The 18,202-nt window shown below is 44.5% G+C and overlaps 1 protein-coding gene across 1 annotated transcript; it reads left to right on the forward strand.

The window, feature by feature from the left end:
* Positions 1-1,053: 1,053 nt before the first annotated feature.
* Positions 1,054-13,441, forward strand: LOC135825924 (uncharacterized). Its single transcript, XM_065338562.1, has 5 exons — positions 1,054-1,111; positions 1,206-1,253; positions 2,629-2,905; positions 7,858-8,232; positions 12,583-13,441. The coding sequence occupies exons 3-5, from the start codon at positions 2,629-2,631 to the stop codon at positions 13,053-13,055; spliced, it is 1,125 nt and encodes a 374-aa protein (XP_065194634.1). The 5' UTR covers positions 1,054-1,111; positions 1,206-1,253; the 3' UTR covers positions 13,056-13,441.
* Positions 13,442-18,202: the final 4,761 nt, after the last annotated feature.

The raw sequence follows: 18,202 nt of genomic DNA on the forward strand, positions 1-18,202 counted from the left end.
TGGGTGCTTCATTAAAGACGAGGAAAGAAGTATATCCATTGCGAAGGCAGGTAGGCGATAGACCTTGATTAAAATACTATACCTAGGCTGGGCTACAGCGGGGGTTGGACTTGGAGCATGTGCAAATTGATGATACTATGATCGGGGTAACTTCTCTTTTGAATGAAAAAAGTATCTTGTCTGATGTTGTACTAGTATTGGATTCGTTCCATGTTTGGGCATTTCGCCTAGTTTTCTTCTGTAGGCTACGGAAGAAAACTAGGCGAAATACCCAAACATGGAACGAATCCAATACAACATCAGACAAGAACAATACAAAATCCAGACCTTTGAATGTATAGTAATGCAAACTGTCCGTAGGGAGGTTTAGTCCCCCGTAATCCGTGTGTACTTTGCGTGTGTGTACCACGTGATACTCAGTGACCCACGTACAGACGTTTTCTGATTCACAACATACCGTGTATGGAGGCTCACCCACAGGCCGCATGTATGCGCCAATACCGTAGTACAAACCTTATGCCAGTTGTACAGAGCCACGAAATCCCGTAGAATCCCGTAGACCCGGTTGGGTGTTGAATGTGCAGGACCGTGTTTTCTGCTATTTCCACTAATACATGTAAATGGGCCCTGAAGGCATTTCACACGAAAACCTTTTTCTGACCAAGATGTAGCTACAGTCTGTAGTTCTAACCAAGGTGAAGAAGCTGGAAAAGCGATTGCTTGCCATAAAAGGCTAAAATTAGTCAAATGCGCATGCATAAAACACAATGGACACCCAAAAAGGTCTACGGGATTCTACGGGATTTCGTGCATCTGTACAACTAGTACAAACCGGCGCATAAGGGATACAGCCCAGACGACCATTATTATGCATACCCAGGTACGTACATGTGTGTGGCTGTGAAGGGTGTTTATGGCACAAATTACGACATTGCGCAATGGTTTCGACGCGCGAAGTATGCCCTGTCTGACTGCATCCTGGAAATCAGGTACGGCGTCCGACAAGCGCCCTTGCAATAAAATTAACACTTTGCGAAGCAGCAGTATCCTGGTATCAGTTCAAAGTAATTCATCATCGACGGAAGTTAGATATTGCTCCCTCGCGTGCAGTGTAAGGGATTCGTGATTTGTGATCTTTCGTTTTGCTAGTCCAGTACCAGTAGGTGAATAATATACATGTATCTGTATGTATCTTGTTGGAACAGGGTGACACGGATAAGGAGTTGAAGAACGCAATTTGAAAGCCCGTCAAGGTAAGCAGAGTGCTTAGCTGAAATCGTGTTTAGGGGATCACAGCTTTTCGGAACACTGTGAAAGCGATACCTGTCTTTGAACATACTGTAGTGCTGCTCTTTCAATCAAATGAATCCCTCGATAGGCATATTTTGTACTTTATTATATTTAAGGATTTCCCAAAGGCTTTGGGGCTGTCGAGGGGATCTCCTGCAGGAAGAATGAAATGACAACTTAATGTAGAGGGAGCAGTTAATCGAGGATAGGCTAAGGAAATAGATCGAGGCATACAAAATATGGTAATTAAGGAGTTGGGATACCGTCAGTGTAATGAATATATCGGCGAAAATGCTGATAGAGAGAATACTTGAATTCGGGGAGGCTGGTTATAGAGGTAAGATAAGGCGGCAGGCAATTCCATAGCATTGCAGCGTTGTTGGAAAAGAGGGAAGAAAAACGCACACCGTGATAATTGATGTTAAAGTTTGTTTGGTCCTCTTGGACTTGAAGACAGTGAAAGGTGAAATATATTGCGTGGTTGTTAGCTTTACATTTTTTCACTTTCTTTTTGATGTACCACCCATGGAATTATCTTCCCGGCGGGGCTGGCTTATCGCCTTCGAAAGAAGTGAATAAATAATAATATTAACTGGTTTGAGGGAAAGAGACAAAATAATAATAATAATAATAATACGAAGTAGTGGTTGCGACTTCAAGTAAAGTCAAGTAAAGTCAAGTAAAGTCGGCGGAATAGCGCGAGCTCCGGTGTGGGGAGCAAACCATTTCTTACAAATAATAATAATAATAATAATAATAATAATAATGACAGTTCGCATATCACTCATTGCATGAGGGCAACGCATCTGTTAACAATTTCGAGCCAAGCAGCTCTATCAGAAGCAGATTGCACAGCATCCAGAAGCGACAGATTAATGCATTGATTAATGCATTGTAAGTCTAGATAGATTACGTGATAGTAAGTGAATAAAGGAGACAGAATAATAATAATGAAGCGAAACACTGGCGATATTATTATTTTTGTCGTATGCTGGTCCATTTCTGACACATTACTTGTTTTGACTTGCACCAGAACAGCCCAACACACATTTAGCACGAGGCCGACTAGAAAGCTTACGACCCTGTCATGTCCTATGCGTCTATCCAGTGTTTTCTATGCCGCCTCCAAGTCCAAGATAACATGCAATCCCAGACAATGTACTAGACCATTGGCATTGGCACTCCTGTGACTGCATAGATTCATGGTTTGAGTGGAGTGGGAACCACATGGCTGCTCTGTATGGTCATTTGAGAGACATGCTACAGATGTCTACTGATCTCTTTTTGCGGTATGCATGCTCAAGAGTCTTGTCCTGTGTCTGTGTCTGTTTCAAATAGATGAAGGGTGTTCTACTGTTTGTAATGGCAATGCTAGCCTCACTGGAGTACTGCAACTGCTATAGCGCTAGTGACAAGGCTGTTATTATTGCAAACTGGACGACAGCAATCAGCAAAAGTTTGTCCTTATCGCAACTGGATGACACTCGGGTATTTCCCCCGTTGGTAGTCCGAGTATGGTCAGATGAGTTCGTGGAAAAGTTATGCGCTAACCGTCTATTCCTTCCAACGGAGTCTATGCGTCAGAAAGCAGACGCAAAATGCAGCCAGTACTTCGGTAAGGGTGGGTTTTTGAATATTTTATTAATTTCATGCCGCTCAATCTGGCAGGGACACTTTCTACCTGAAAAAGGATGTCTCCTGTCTCCACTGCCAGCAAGAGTAAAGAATCCCCCACACTGAGAGTGTGACACTCCACCATGGGTGCTCTCTAGACAGAATTTCAAGTTGACGTAATTTCAGGTGTTTTAAAATTTCGGTGTCAGGGACCTGCCAGGTTTCAGGTGTAATTTAGAATTAGGTGACCAGCATTCCCTGCACATACCGTGCATACTCTGGTGCCTTATAGGTATAATCTAAATTTAGGTGCTTGTTTTCTCTACCGAAATCACCGAAATTAAAGTTTAATACACCGAAAATGTCGTGTTTTACAGTATCCTTAAAAAAAGCATGAATCTGGCAGGGACACTTTCTACCTGAAAAAGGATGTCTCCTGTCTCCACTGCCAGCAAGAGTAAAGAATCCCCCACACTGAGAGTGTGACACTCCACCATGGGTGCTCTCTAGACAGAATTTCAAGTTGACGTAATTTCAGGTGTTTTAAAATTTCGGTGTCAGGGACCTGCCAGGTTTCAGGTGTAATTTAGAATTAGGTGACCAGCATTCCCTGCACATACCGTGCATACTCTGGTGCCTTATAGGTATAATCTAAATTTAGGTGCTTGTTTTCTCTACCGAAATCACCGAAATTAAAGTTTAATACACCGAAAATGTCGTGTTTTACAGTATCCTTAAAAAAAGCATGAATCTGTAGTGGGCAAAGCAACATTTGTTCCTGTTCAATCCAGTGCAAAGAAGAGCGTTTGTGTTGATAACATTTCGTGAACCACTGTGGTAAGGGGCATTGCATCATGAAAATGGCGCCCAGAGGGTAGGCGGGTGTAATGTACTAATGCAGCTAGGCCAAAACGTTTCTCGTAAAAATTAATGTGTTTCACGGTCACTTGAATTACAAACATTTGAATACTTGTATTGTCAATTTTCTAACTGGCATCTGCACCTTATTTACATAACTTTGCAGTAACGCCAATGTTCTTCTCGAACACGAAATACGCTTCCTTAGGCTACTATAGGTAATGTAGTTGGTTGGTCCAAGGAGAAACAAACGCTTCCTGCCGAACTTGACACTTGACTGATGCACGACTGCACACTAGGAGCATGTCGCACCTTCTCGTGACTCTGAAAACCTGCAGGAAAGCACCACTCTCTGCTCAATACCCAGTGTTTTGGGGAATTCACTCCTCATCAGTTGAGCTTGAGTAGGCTGGAGGAAGATTCTGCCTGAAAACTCAATAGCACAACTTTTATAGGGCTCTCCCGCAAAACCATCACCATGGATACAAATTTGCAGAGACGCTCCGTTTCCAGCGCCACAAACACCTCCTGAGGTCCCAGGTATCAGTGTGAGTCATAGTCCCCCTGGTGTGCTCTGGATGCCTGCTGTGAGTCAATCAAGTGTCACGTTCGCCAGAAAGCCTGTGTTACTCGTTGGGGCAACCAACTCTATCCATAAAATCCGTCACTAAATTCACTTAGACCTTCAAGGCTCTGTAGCCACCGTGATAATTAATACGAAACATAGTTAGGGGCCTTCCGTAAAAAGCGATAGTTATTTAAAAGCGAAAACTAGTCGTTTCTCTTCAACCCCTCCCTTCCCTGAGAAACGAACACATACAAATGCTACATACATGTAGTATCAATATTTTGGTCTTTTTTTTCTGGACATGCTCACGCATGCAAAATGTACATCGATATTTTTCGAGAAACGAACAGGCGCTCAACCCCCTCCCCTAAACGACTAGTTTTCGTTTCTAAATAAATATCTTTTGTTAAATAATTTTTTTTAATCTTTTTTTTATCTGTATATAGTATCCAGTTACAGTGATGGAGAGTTACTCTTAACTCGTATCCATATGTCCTTTTCCTTTCTACATTTATTTATGGCTCAACATCTGAGTTTCAAATATCTTTTGTTAAATAAATATCTATAAATTTTACGGATGGCTTCTTAGTAAATCTGAAGTTTTGTAATCAAATATTCCACTGTTTTGCATTAAGCACAAAGCAGGTACTGCTATTTTACTTATCCCTGGTCGATGCCGTTTTGAAGGTTTGAGGTGCGACATTGCTTCAATTGGTTTTAATGACCTTAGTTCACTTTTGGTCATCCTCTACGCAATGACAATGTACTATAAACTGAAGTACTCTAACCATGAGACACTGCCAAAACGACATGGTCACGAACAGCTTCAGGATGCAATTATTTGGCAAAGCCATCGAAGTGTCTTCGACCATAGAAAAGCAGCCCATGTGAAAGCATACTATGTGTAGGAGGCAACACTGGCTGGCAAACTCGCTCACAAATTGGCTCAAAAATTCAAAGGAACTGTGTGTGTACGTGTGTGTGTGTCCGTGTGTGTGTGTGTGTGTGTACGTGCGTGTGTGTGTGTGCGGGTGTGTGTGTGTGCGTGTGTGTGCCCTGCGCTTGTTCACAGTCTTCGGATCTGCTATAGTGACACTACATGTATTAATTTTAATTTTCAATGTTACTCTTGTAGACTTTATCAAGTCACGGAATATCGCACTTAAATTAATAAAATTAATAACCGCTCATTGTTTAACATTTTGCTCAAGCATGTCGACGTCTAGGAAATGCTTCCAGCGAAAATGGTCCTTCGCGCTGCTATAAAATATTAAAGCTGTTTTCTCCGAAACGTTTGATTAAGAAATGAACCTCGTGTGTAAACGTGGAAAAAACAAAACAACAATAATCAGTGAGCATGTCATGAAAATAAATCCGAGAAGAAAGAAAAAGGCCCAACCCTGCCCTGCCAGTTATTTGGACTTACGGGGGTCGCCATGGCAAATAATAAACATAAAACTGCACACGTTCGGGCCGTCAGGCGAAATTACTGGTCAGTCGGCGACACGCATTTTTCACAAAAAAATTGCGTTTCACCTGCTGGGAGAGTATGCGTGTACTCGAGTCTCATCCTGAGCACGTTTTTTTTCTTCTTTTTTCAGCTCCAGTATAGCTGTATTTTTCATTGCAAAGCCGTCCTCGATTGTTGTGTTCGTTGTTCAAACGAAGTGGACATTCAATCATGAAGGCAGAGGACATAGGAGCCTGATTGGAGCTTCTCGTGGCATAGGACGGCCACACAGAGACACTTTGGGATTCTCTGAATATAAAATACCGTATGCACGACGCTGAGATCAATTTGTGCGATAAAATTGTTTGTGATCTACCACATCGAGCAGAACGGGATCCAAACACAAACTTACCGACGGTTAGGCTGCCGACCTGACTGGACAAATGATCCCTGGCTTCACCGGACGCCAGAAGTCGGACACCATGTCCTTTGCCGCGACGGCCATCTCCAAAAAGAACTCCATCTTCGTCGTGAAAAGGCTTGAAATATTCAATATTCAACCGAGATTCGCTGTCTCACCCTTTCTCAGATCGAATCATTTTTTGTTGTAGCAGTTGCAGGGCAGATCCCCGCCACTACTTCAACAGGCGATGGCTCCAAAGCATGCCTGGAACAAGCCATATCGAGGTTGCAAGCCACCCCTCTCAGCAAAAAAATTCGAAGAAATTCGAAATTTCAATGGTGGAAGATATACATGTACTATGAAGAGAATTTCAAAAAGTATGTTTCGCGGAGCGATCGCTCAACCTACGTCGTTCAAACTTTGCAGGATGGTTCAGACGTACATGCTAGGCATGGAACCACAGGCGATGATGCCATAGCTGGCACACAGAGTAACACACACAGCAGATTCGTGTGCACAGATACTAAATTAGTGGACGTCGTCATCTTCTTCCCGCTGATCTCGAATGTACTATGACGTGCTATTTCGCCTGACGTCTCCGCCTTCTCCGTGAAATTATAATACCGTAAAAGAAAACTAGAGGGGAAAAAAAGAAGCAACAATGAGGATGAGGAACTGATTTAGGAACCACTTGCAGTCATTTACACAGGGCAGCGGGTCTCAGCAACGGCCAAGGTAGCAGATACATCCGCCACATCGCTGACGCGCATGGGGCGTCGCCGAGCACCACGCAAACAAACCATGCTGGAGCGAACCAGAGCAAAGCCAAGTCGGCAGCGAATCCACGCCATTACACGGTTGTACGGCTCCTTCGTCTTGTGGGACAGGAGCCCAGCAATCCGCTTATAACAGGCTGTTGCCGACTGATTATTGTTGTTGACGTTCCAATACCATGAAAAAAAAAAATAAATAAACGTGGAAAAGGACATCAACGCACGTACTACCGTATTTCCCCGTAAGTTAGTACGTACTAACTTTCGAGCTTAGCAGCCACATGAGTACTAACTTTCGGGGGTGGTACTATCTTTCGGGGAGTACTTTTTTTATCGGGGGTAAATGACACGCAGTGGGAAGCCTGCGTAACTCTAGTGTCCGTGCATATGATGTATGTACTGTACGGTGTCTGTACATGTAGGACGGGTACGAACTTACTATCTTTCGGGGGGAACTGTCTTTCGGGGTGATAACCTCGGCAGTGGAAAGTGTATTTTTTATAGGGGGTACTAAGTCATTGGGGAGAACTAACTTACGGGGAAATACGGTAGGTTTTTAATTCATAGTGCAGAAATTCTCCCTTGCCAGTAAAAAGGCACAGTAAAATCTCGGGACTTTAGAAATTCACAAAGTTATACACCACTACTCAAAACGGTCTCTCGGCTACAAATTCTTTCAAAAAAACAACAATTCGGTGGCTGTTACCAGGAAAATTGTAAACCAAAAGAAAGTGACAGACACTGGCCAGGAACTACTTTTAAACGGCTATTCGGAAACCAGGAAAACCAAGAAAACAATTTTCCTGGTTGGGCCACATGATTGATGTGGGATTCACCATGTTGGCTTACAATTGCATGCAGGTTTTTATTGGCTTGTGCACATGCTTCTGCTCTTCTGCAGGATCTAAAGGCAAAGGGGGTAGGATTCAGTACATGTGCAGAGAGTCTGGGCGAGAGCTTCACCTCAGCACTGTATTCAAAGACAGACAAATTATTCCAGGATTTAGGTTTCCCTGGGCCCGCACGAACTGCGTTGACAAACGGGCAAGCTTACCCGCTGAGCAGGACCTTGACTGCACCAAACGCTTGATTGAGATGGCCAATGCAGACTTGAATAGGGATAGAGGCATTACACACACCTATGCTGATATTCTTTGGCCCAGCAAAGCCTGGTACACCAGAGTATTCTTCAGTGGAGGGAGCAGGTTTTTAAACTCGGACAAGGAGAATGTCGACAGCCAATCCTACCTACACTCCGTCTGCTCCATTCACAAATGTAAGTGCCCGTTTAGTGTGGGAAGTTAAATAGGGGAATTGTGTGTTGCTCCCTACGTGGGGGCTTGGGCTATTCCTGCCGACTTTTATTCTCACTTGACTGACTCACGAGTCACGACTGCCATCCAAAGCACAGGGGAATCGAACCTTCCATTCAGCAAACCTGCAAGAAGGTACCACTCCCTGCTTAATACACAGTGTTTTGGGGAGTTCACACCTCATCAGTCGAACTTGAGTAGGCTGAGGAAGATTGTGCCTGAAGAGTTATATAGTGCTCTCCAGGCGCAAACATCACCAGGAAGTAAAATAAACACAGACAAACAAGTCTGAAGCTGTCCTTGTAGTGACCCGCTTGTCAAGAGTGGTGTTGTACTTTTACACAGCCAATTTACAGATTCGCTTGCATGACTTACTTTCCGGCGTATAAGCCTCACTTTCAGCACCAGTAGTTCATCCTCTAGCGGAGGACATGATGTCGGGGAGAAAGGAAGAGAGGACAACCAGCAGTCAAATGGACGGACAGCGTAAAGAAGACAAATGGCGCTAAAAAGCTATTACAGGTCAAGCGCTGAACAGAGACTAGGGGCATGTTCGATTGGTAGGATCGGGATCCCGATCCACCGGATCCACTGGATTCGCACCCTTTCGATTGGTCGAATCTGGATCCGGATCCTTCGGATTTGGATCCGGTCAACCACCTCGGGGAGCAGGGTTGACCGGATCCAACGAATCCAAACGTGACCTTTGTGCGTATATGGCGGGTAAAAATCATTTTGGTACACATTGTGGTATGCACACATGGATGGAGATAGAGCTTGTGTAGTATCCCTGCCCGACCAATACGGACGCAGTACGGAACTAATACGGAGCTTGCCTGATGTATATTTAGTGTATCTCCGTATGTAAGCGTACGTCGTCTGCTGCATAAAAGCGGCTGCGCTTTTTCTGTTTTAATTAGATTAGATTAGATTGGATAGCAATGAAAGCTAACTCGAAGAATAAGGATTCAGCCTCTAGGTGAGCACCGGAGAGAAAGTTATTTATTTTGCCGCTTCTTCTTTCACTAACGATTATATCTCAGGTGTGTACCTGAAAGTAGAATAAAAGTAATTCTTGTTGATTACACCGCGCCTACCACTCGGCTACCCATTACATTGGTGGCAGCGGTGTGTTTTTGTAAAATAAAACAACGTGATTCGACCCCAGACCCCCATGGCTCAACCCGCTGCAGCTTCGTGCGACGAATCAAGATGAGAATCATGTTTCTTGCCTTCCTGGGCCTGACCCTGCTTACTAGCTTGCAGCTCAGTCAGGGTGCTAGCGTGGATCACCCTTCTCTCCGCACGGCACTCACTGGAGACTCCGATGGCGATTCCAAGCGACCCGCTACCTACATGTATACTACCTGTGGTGATGGCGAAGCTGATGAGGACGACAAAAGGCAGGCTGCTGCCCAAGACAAGGAGGGTATTCCCCAAGACCAGCAGCGTTTGATTTTCGCCGGCACGCAGGAGCCCACTCTTCACTTGGTACTTCGCCTCCGTGGTGGGATGCAGATTTTCGTCAACACTCTTCCTGGCTAGACCATCACTCTTTACGTCGCGCAAAGCGATGTTCTCGACAAAGTGAAGACCATGATTCAAGACGAGGAGGGAGGTTATTTGTCTGACGCCGAGCTAGCCGCTCTGAGTGACCGGCTCAACCAAGATGAAGATAAAACCTGGCTCGCCCTCCGCCATAGCTCCAGCCGCCGCCGTGGTTACTAACGCTGATTCCAGGTATGGCATTTTCTTTCCTGTCTTCCTTCAGTCTCCCTGTTCTCTTCAGTCTTCCTTTATGCGAGTGTGTGAATCCAGTTTAGTTTGGTAGGCGTCTGATCATGGTGAGCCACGGCTTACGCAGCTAACGTGGGACAATGTGTGTGACAACGCCCCTTATAGTTATAGTGTATTCAGTTCGGTTTTTGAACTGCGATGTTCCTGGCGGGTTGTGCCAGCGTTGTGCAGCAAGAGTGCTGTGGATTTTCAGGTCCTATTTGGAGGACAGTTCTTTCCCCTTTTGACCCCGTGAGATCGTGTGAACCTGGTGTGCTTCTACTTTATGATTTGTTATCAGTTCATTTCTTCTGTCTACTCTAAACGTTATCATTTCCGATATAATTTGCCATCTTCCGGGTGACGCTGTTGTTCATAACTCTTCACTAATTTTTGAGAATCACGAGGGCGTGATTATCTGTAGGAAGGGAGGGTGTAGTATCCCTGCCCGACCAATACGGACGCAGTACGGAACTAATACGGAGCTTGCCTGATGTATATTTAGTGTATCTCCGTATGTAAGCGTACGTCGTCTGCTGCATAAAAGCGGCTGCGCTTTTTCTGTTTTAATTAGATTAGATTAGATTGGATAGCAATGAAAGCTAACTCGAAGAATAAGGATTCAGCCTCTAGGTGAGCACCGGAGAGAAAGTTATTTATTTTGCCGCTTCTTCTTTCACTAACGATTATATCTCAGGTGTGTACCTGAAAGTAGAATAAAAGTAATTCTTGTTGATTACACCGCGCCTACCACTCGGCTACCCATTACACTTGTTGACTTTTTGTACGACGCACACGATGAGTACGACTTTCACCCTTTTGGGTGCCTTGTGAGCACCATTATCAACATTGCAGCAGTCAAGGTCCAAAAGAAAGTGTTCAATTGAATCTGAAGGATCCGACAGTTCTGAGATCTGGATCCTGATTCCGATCCTTACCAATCCAACATGGCGTGTGAACTGGATCACGGTTTGCCAGTGTTATCTTGGTCACACACGTTCAAGTGTTTACACGTTGTGTGAATGGCCTATAATGGATGAAAAGTAAGGACACAATTGTTTACGAGTTAGGATCTACTTGTTGTTGTTTTGTGTATGGTAGATGTGCTGGAGCTACATTTACAGTCCATTCATCGGAAACTGGCCCGTTGGCTTTTGAAAGTCGGATTTGGGCCGAATTGAGGATCAAAAACCCACTTTAAATCTCAAAAATCTGGGTTTTAGATCTGCTTCTCCATACATTTTGCCATGGCATACCTGTCCTAATTTTGTAAAACCTGGCTGAATTTCTATTTCCCTGTTCTTGGACTTTTCTGGCCTCAAATGTGGCAAGGAGTAATTGCACGGGTCACACAATGCAGGATGTACTGTTGTTTTCACGCTATCTACAACTATATGACAGAGACACCAAAAAGTTAGGATGCCAATTTCCAATGAATGGACTGTAGGTGTCAGGTCGTTGAGTGTGTCTGCACCTCTTGACAGTTCTGTGCCTTCTTGTCGCACTTGCTCACGGTGTAATCCTTATCTGGTCTATTTGGTGTATAGTTAGACATAACTCGTAAACTGTTGCGCCTTTCCTTTTTATCCACAAAGCAAAGTGTACCACTTTGGTGTTGTTGACGATGTGGTCATTAACTAGATTGGGTATTAACTATTTATTAATTGAAGCCAATATTAAACAAATAAGTCGGCGAGGAGACAAAAATCCTATAATGGATAGAAATAATGAGTACGCACTCATACCACAACACTAGAGGAACAATTAAGCCTAGTTCACATTCGAAGGGGCACGACGGGACGCGACCTAAGGATCGACGGGAAGCGACGGGACGAGTTGGAACGATCCAACCTTTCATACCATAGACGGGGACACGAGGACACGAGGACGCAAGCGTACAAAACAGCTGCATTTTGAGTGTGAACAGGAGGTGGCGTCGTGCGCCGACTACTCCCGATTCGTACTTGGAATTTTTTAGCATTTCGAATACTGCGCTTCCCATGATAACTCGCAGAATAGCTAACAGGACTTTAGTTGAATTTTAGCAAGATAAGGTCTGATGTCACTTTTGGTATTAAGGGATAGTTCAGAAGCGTGACAGACAAACTGCTTTATTATTTCCTGGAGCTATTATTTGAATGGCACACCTTTCGAAGCTACTTTTTTTGATGTTCAAGAAAAACTAGTATTGTGAACTTGATTCCGCTCCATTCAAATAATTGGAAAAAAGTCCCGAAAAACAAGAAATTATTTTCAAAAGTCACCCTGTCACGGACCATGCCTTATGACTGGTGCCATTCGCTGTTGAACGACGCAACGACTGTGACACTATGTGAGGATTACTGAACTGCACGGGGAGGGAGAGCAGAGCCATCAGCAGCAACTCGAACTACTCCCTAAAAGCGTATGGTACGGTGGCATTGTATGCGTGCCTACACGCTATTTCTATCGATAATAACTGATACATCTTTCCCCGTTTAATAGCTCTCGGAAATATCCACGTGTTTATTGGCATTTTGTTGCTTCTTTGTCTGCAGTGCCACGCACCAACTGTCGGTATAGCAGATATGGACTGAACTCACCCGTCATCTTTTTCACTGTTGACCAGACTAGGAGAACCTATCATGACGCAATACAGATGTGCGCAAATCACAATGGAAAGATCCTGCAGTACGCGGACTACAGGTATGGGTTCGACTGCATTCGTGAGCATGTCAAAACTGTTGCCGAAACTGGCGGCTCCATTCCCGTTGCCGGAAACTGGGTACAGTACCGAACGGCGGACGTGGCCTTTTATACGAAGTCCCGGGTCAACCAACTCGGCCACAGTCTTTTGGCTAATCAGGAAAAGCATTTTTACATGTGCAGAACGGATTATAGCGAGCAGAATTGGAATCAAATCGCAAGATTAGTGGAGCATTGGACGTACCACGCTAACCCAGAGAAGTTTCTGGAGGCGGGTCATAAGTATTTCAGTGGCCTTGGCAACCTTAATTGGGGAGCAGACTAAACAGATCCCGGACCGTATGTCACGCGGAACTTATAGTCGCTCGAAGTGGCCAGAATATTTTTTCTCCTGCTTCTTGATCTACACTACATTGACCTCTCCATTTTACCTCCCTTCCGTGCCAGTTTTTCTCCCCTCCCCACTCTATTTCTGCCCTCTCCTCTTCCAAGTTTCTTTGTATGTAGCACAATCCTTACAGGATACGCTATGTATGTTATGTCTGTGTTTGTGATGTAATTGTGTCCTCATTCGTAACCTACAAGGTGATATGGCCTTCAACATTATTAATTTTTAACAATATGTTTAAAATTGGCTGTTTCTCTGCTATGGATGACTGGGTTGGAGATATATTATGTGGTGGTCAAAGAGAGTCAGTTTATCGTAGGTCAATACTGACCAGCAACTTTGGTGCAATCTCCCTGCCACGTCGGTATAAATGCTGGTGGGTGCCTTACAGTTTTGTGTATAATCTGTAAAAACAGCTCCAGAATGGACGAGTAGGGCAGTGAATTTCCATTTGGACGAGGTCAGGCCGTCTTGCGCTTCTGGCCATTACTACAAAGAGCTCTCTTGCAGTTCTTAAAAAGCACGGTGTTACCCTGGTAACGCAATGAGAAGCGAAAGATCAAAAAAGCTAGACCTGATTTTTGGAGAGCTCGGATTTTGAGTGGCGACTATTTTGGTCGATGACGTCTTTAACCTTTCCCTCCTAATTGGGAACTACCAAAGTTGCTACGCCACCTCAAAATTCAGATTTTGACTACCCTATCAACGAGGCACGGCATTCCTGCTCGGCTCAAATGTGGAAGGCTTTCCCAGCACGAATGGAAACATATCCTGATCATGGCAAGTCTTGACGCTCATTTCGGAGCGACTTGGGAAACCCAATGACGCAGACGCAAGCACGCGCTAGGCACCCGCGGATTATGCCAGCATAATTATTGGCATAATTTGGTGGTTGAAAATTTGAAGCATAATTTGGCATCCTTTCGGAGGTAGGAGCATAACTGCATGATTGTATCAGAGCTATAGAGAAAGTAGGTGACACAATTGTGTACAATGCACCTGATCAATGATGGTGGTCAGCATGGTAAAGGGTTCGGAGGTCATGCAGATAGTGTTTTCAATGAAACACAGGGTAGAAATCATGGCTGGGGGGGGGGGGGGCGGAGGGGGGGGGGGGTATTCTTCGTGTTCCGTTGCATCCACAATATCTGCAGTTCACTCCTCTCTGACATATTCTCCCTTCGCCGTGACTGCGCTCACACAGACAGAGTAACCCGCGGCCAAGTCAATTATTCCCTTTCCTTACCCATTGTGCAAGCTCAAGCTGGATACAGATCTATTTCATGCCTTGGTGCTGACCGCTTTAATGTGCTTCCCGAATCCCTTCGCACAAATCTTATCCCCAATTCATTTCGCCAGGAACTTAAAACAATTTCATTCATCTTGGGCACCCTGTAAGAAGACCTTAGGGTCTGTTGGGAATGCCCAAGTAAAATAGTAAAATACAATACAATACAAATGGCAAGACATTTTTTTTGTGCTCGAGCTCGTCTTCTTCAAAGTTCTTTCTCACCCTGATACAGTACATGTAGCAGAATATGCGAGTGAATCCGTCTTTATAAGGTATCCCGGGGCGGACGAGATACTAGTAGTGACGTGTAGTCCGCAAAACTCCGCGTACATACACATTATGCTCTGCTTGTTACGAAGTCGTGACGTCTGCATCTTACCAGCTTGGACTGTGCATGCTATGAATATTGCTCTAATATTTAAACAAATTGAGGTATAGTTGATGTTCGGCCACGATGGAAGGAGAGCTGGAGCTGCGGGAGAAATAAGCTGATTACGAGAATTCGCAGGGTTAGGGTGACATCGGTTGGACGAGCATGACGCTTACGAAGACAGTTTTCAAAGGTAACTCAAACTAACTTGGCAATGAAAAAATCTTTCAAAGCAAAAGAAGCCAACTAATGAATAGAAGAAGTAACGTTTTCCCCTTTCCAGGTTGCTCTCTAGCATGCATGCACACCTTGGTATGGGGATACTCATGTATTTCGTTGTACTTGTGACCACTTGCAAGTACCAAGAAGGCACGATTTTCCGAACTTTGGGGCTCCATAAGTACAACAAAGTGTATATGTATCCCCGCATGCCAAAGCATAAATTATGAGGATTTTGCGAGCACAATGCGAGAATTCATGAAAGCATAATTCCATGATTTCGCAGGCATAACCCGCCGGAGACTAGCACGCGCACAGGCGACTCTTGATTGGCTATAGGTAATACTACAGACATCTATCTCGATAGAGTGTAGATACGATGAAAATTAAACAGATCTCCAGAGCTTTAAATTGCCGAAGCAAAGTGTTATAGTTTTTTGACAAAATGACAGGCAACCTCCACCTAATCGTAAGGTAAATTGAGAAAAAAAACTCCCGTGGACGTCAATCGTGAGTCGGCCTCGGCCCACGTCACGAACGTGCATTTCGACGCAAAAGACTTGAAAGCTTCGCGGAACGACGTGAAACGTACCGTCGCAGTGCTGAACAACGTTTAAAAACGAAACGTCTATAATGAAGCGCTACGGCTGCTTCCGAAGATGATGAATGAAGTTGTCAATGTTTGCAGATTATTGTCAAGTTTTAACTCGGATACTGAGCTAGCAATAAATGCAAAAAGAGAAAAAAACCCACATGGAGACGAGTTGTGCACCAAATATCCAAGACTGTTTCAAAGGGAACTTTTCCCAAAATCACAAATTTCATGGTCCGTAGAGTTTTGGACGCTGAGTCGAATGGTGAAGGTCCCTCTTCGGTGCGACCAAGCGTTCCTGAGATATCTTCGGTTGAAATAGATGCTGCAATGCTATGGTATTGCTTACCGCCTTCTCCTACCTCTATAACCAGCCTCCCCGAATTCAAGCATTATCAGCAGCTATCAGCATTTTCGCCGATATATTAATTGCACTGACGGTGTACCAACTCCCAGATTTTGTATGCCTCGATCTATTTCCTTAGCCTATCCTCGATTAACTGCTCCCTCTACATAAAGTTGTCATTTCATTCTTCTTGCAGGAGATCTCCTCGACAGGCCCAAAGCCTTTGGGAAATCCTTTTTTTTAAATATAATATAAATACAAAATACAAAATCACTTGCACAAAGATCCGAGCCGCGAGTGAGACGGGGCAAGCCAGACTCAGCTACTTCACTTTCCTCAGTGCACCCTGTGTACCCAGGCTACACTGTGGGCACCCTGCACTGTCTGTAGTGTACTTTCTTTGATCAGCATGACTGAACGGTACACAGCATATACAGTACATTACATTGTACTAGCACTTGATAATAATAAATATTTATTCCCGTAGCTTTGCAGAAGACGTTACTTCAGTTAGGGCCTGGTCAGACTGCGGCAAAATCGAAATAATCCTGGGATTATAATCCGAATCTCCATAGTAACTTGCCGCCAGAGCGGCAAAAGCGAGAGTTGACGCTCCAAAAAAAAAGCAAGAACGGACCACGCTTTTCCGCTCCAAACAGGATTTGACGCTGATAATCACTACATGGATTAATTTTTTTCATCTCGATATCGAGGAGCTAATTGGCCACGAACAACAACAAAACTCATAAGGATGGTTGCAAGGATTGCACTGAAGGTGTTGGCGATCCCCAAGGTGAAGGAACTTGACATCGTTCGTGGAGATTACCACTTGACGCTCGAAATGAAGTTTGAATTTTCACTCTCCCCACATGTGTAGTGTGATCGCGATTCAAATTCTGGACGCTGTTCTGTTTTCGTGAGGCAACCAAAATTTGCCGCAGTCTGACCAGGCCCTTAACGTCTGGCGCTAGCCAGGGTCCACACAGCTTTAATTTGGTGTTTGTTTGTTTGTGTGTTTGTGTCACGCCTGGCGCTATCCCGTATCTGTCCCGCACCGTACCATCGAACACAGCTGGCCACATACACTTGGCCGCACTATTCAAATAGGGCTTTCAAACGCAAGATCATAACGTGAAGCAACTTGGAAGAATGAGTATAAATGCGAAGTGTATGGGGGAATGCATGTAGGGCGATAGTGCGGGTTCGAATCCCAGGTAAATGCCTGAAAAAAAAAGGAAAATTGAAAAATTTATAACATCCCTATTATTTTTTTGCCGTCATCAAGGCGGTAGATGGTGTCGTATTACCCTCGACCGTACCTGTCCCGTACCGTACCGTACAATCAAAGACGGCTGGCCACAATGTATATTCAAATAGGGCTTTCAAATACAAGATCATAACGTGAAGCAACTTGGAAGAATTAGTATGTATGCGAAGTATATCGGGGGATGCATGCAGGGCGATAGTGCGGGTTCGAATCCCAGGTTATGTTTAAAAACAAAAAGTAGAAATCTATAAGAATTTATAACATCTCTAAGCTCTTCTTGTCTAGGTCATCAAGGCAAAAAAGCATAGCATAGGGCCCTGAGCTTCCAAGGTCTCTCGTTTCAGGATTACCCAAAGGCTAATGCCTATCTGGGGGATCTCCTATGTGTGTATGTACTAGTAATATAGAGAAGAGAGGAATTGCGCAAAGTGAGTGCCTTCACTGTCTTCACTTCAGTAGCTCATGAGTAACAGCAACTCTCGTCTCAACTCAAGGACTATCCATAAATACAGCAAATGATAATCCTAGGCTGGTAAAGCCCAACTCCGTCATGTGAGCCATTCGGTGAGTTATCATCGGAAACATAGTGTTTGAAATGCTGAAATTTGAAAAGCTGCGGTTGTGTTCGTCGCCACACGACGCCATCGCCTGTTCACATTTGAAATGTAGCCACTTGTACGCTCGTGCCAGTATATGATGAGGTCACACAGGGGCGTGCTCGGCCCCCCAACTAGGGGGGTGCACGGGAGCCGAGGGGAGCTCCCCCCCCCGGCAGTTTTCTGCAGTTTTTTTGCAAACTTTCTTGAATTTTAGAGCATATTTGCATACATTACAATTGCAATTACCCGGATTGAAAATTGTTGGGGGGTGCACGTGCCCCCCGTGCCCATCGCCGAGCACGCGCCTGTCACATTCAAGGTGAATGCACCGTTTGATGATGCTCCAAGAATCCTTGTGACCATTGTATGGAATTTGTAAGAAGAGAAGTGACTCAACTGC

The sequence above is a fragment of the Sycon ciliatum genome, chromosome 10 (genome assembly GCF_964019385.1).
Source record: "Sycon ciliatum chromosome 10, ocSycCili1.1, whole genome shotgun sequence".
Lineage (NCBI taxonomy): Eukaryota > Metazoa > Porifera > Calcarea > Leucosolenida > Sycettidae > Sycon > Sycon ciliatum.

Bases quoted from the DNA above. Each gene is read 5' to 3' on its own strand.
- LOC135825924 (XM_065338562.1), top strand. From the start codon at position 2,629: ATGAAGGGTGTTCTACTGTTTGTAATGGCAATGCTAGCCTCACTGGAG. The intron at 2,906-7,857 runs GTAAGGGTGGGT...GCTCTTCTGCAG, and splicing joins AAAATGCAGCCAGTACTTCG to GATCTAAAGGCAAAGGGGGT. The intron at 8,233-12,582 runs GTAAGTGCCCGT...CTTTGTCTGCAG, and splicing joins CGTCTGCTCCATTCACAAAT to TGCCACGCACCAACTGTCGG.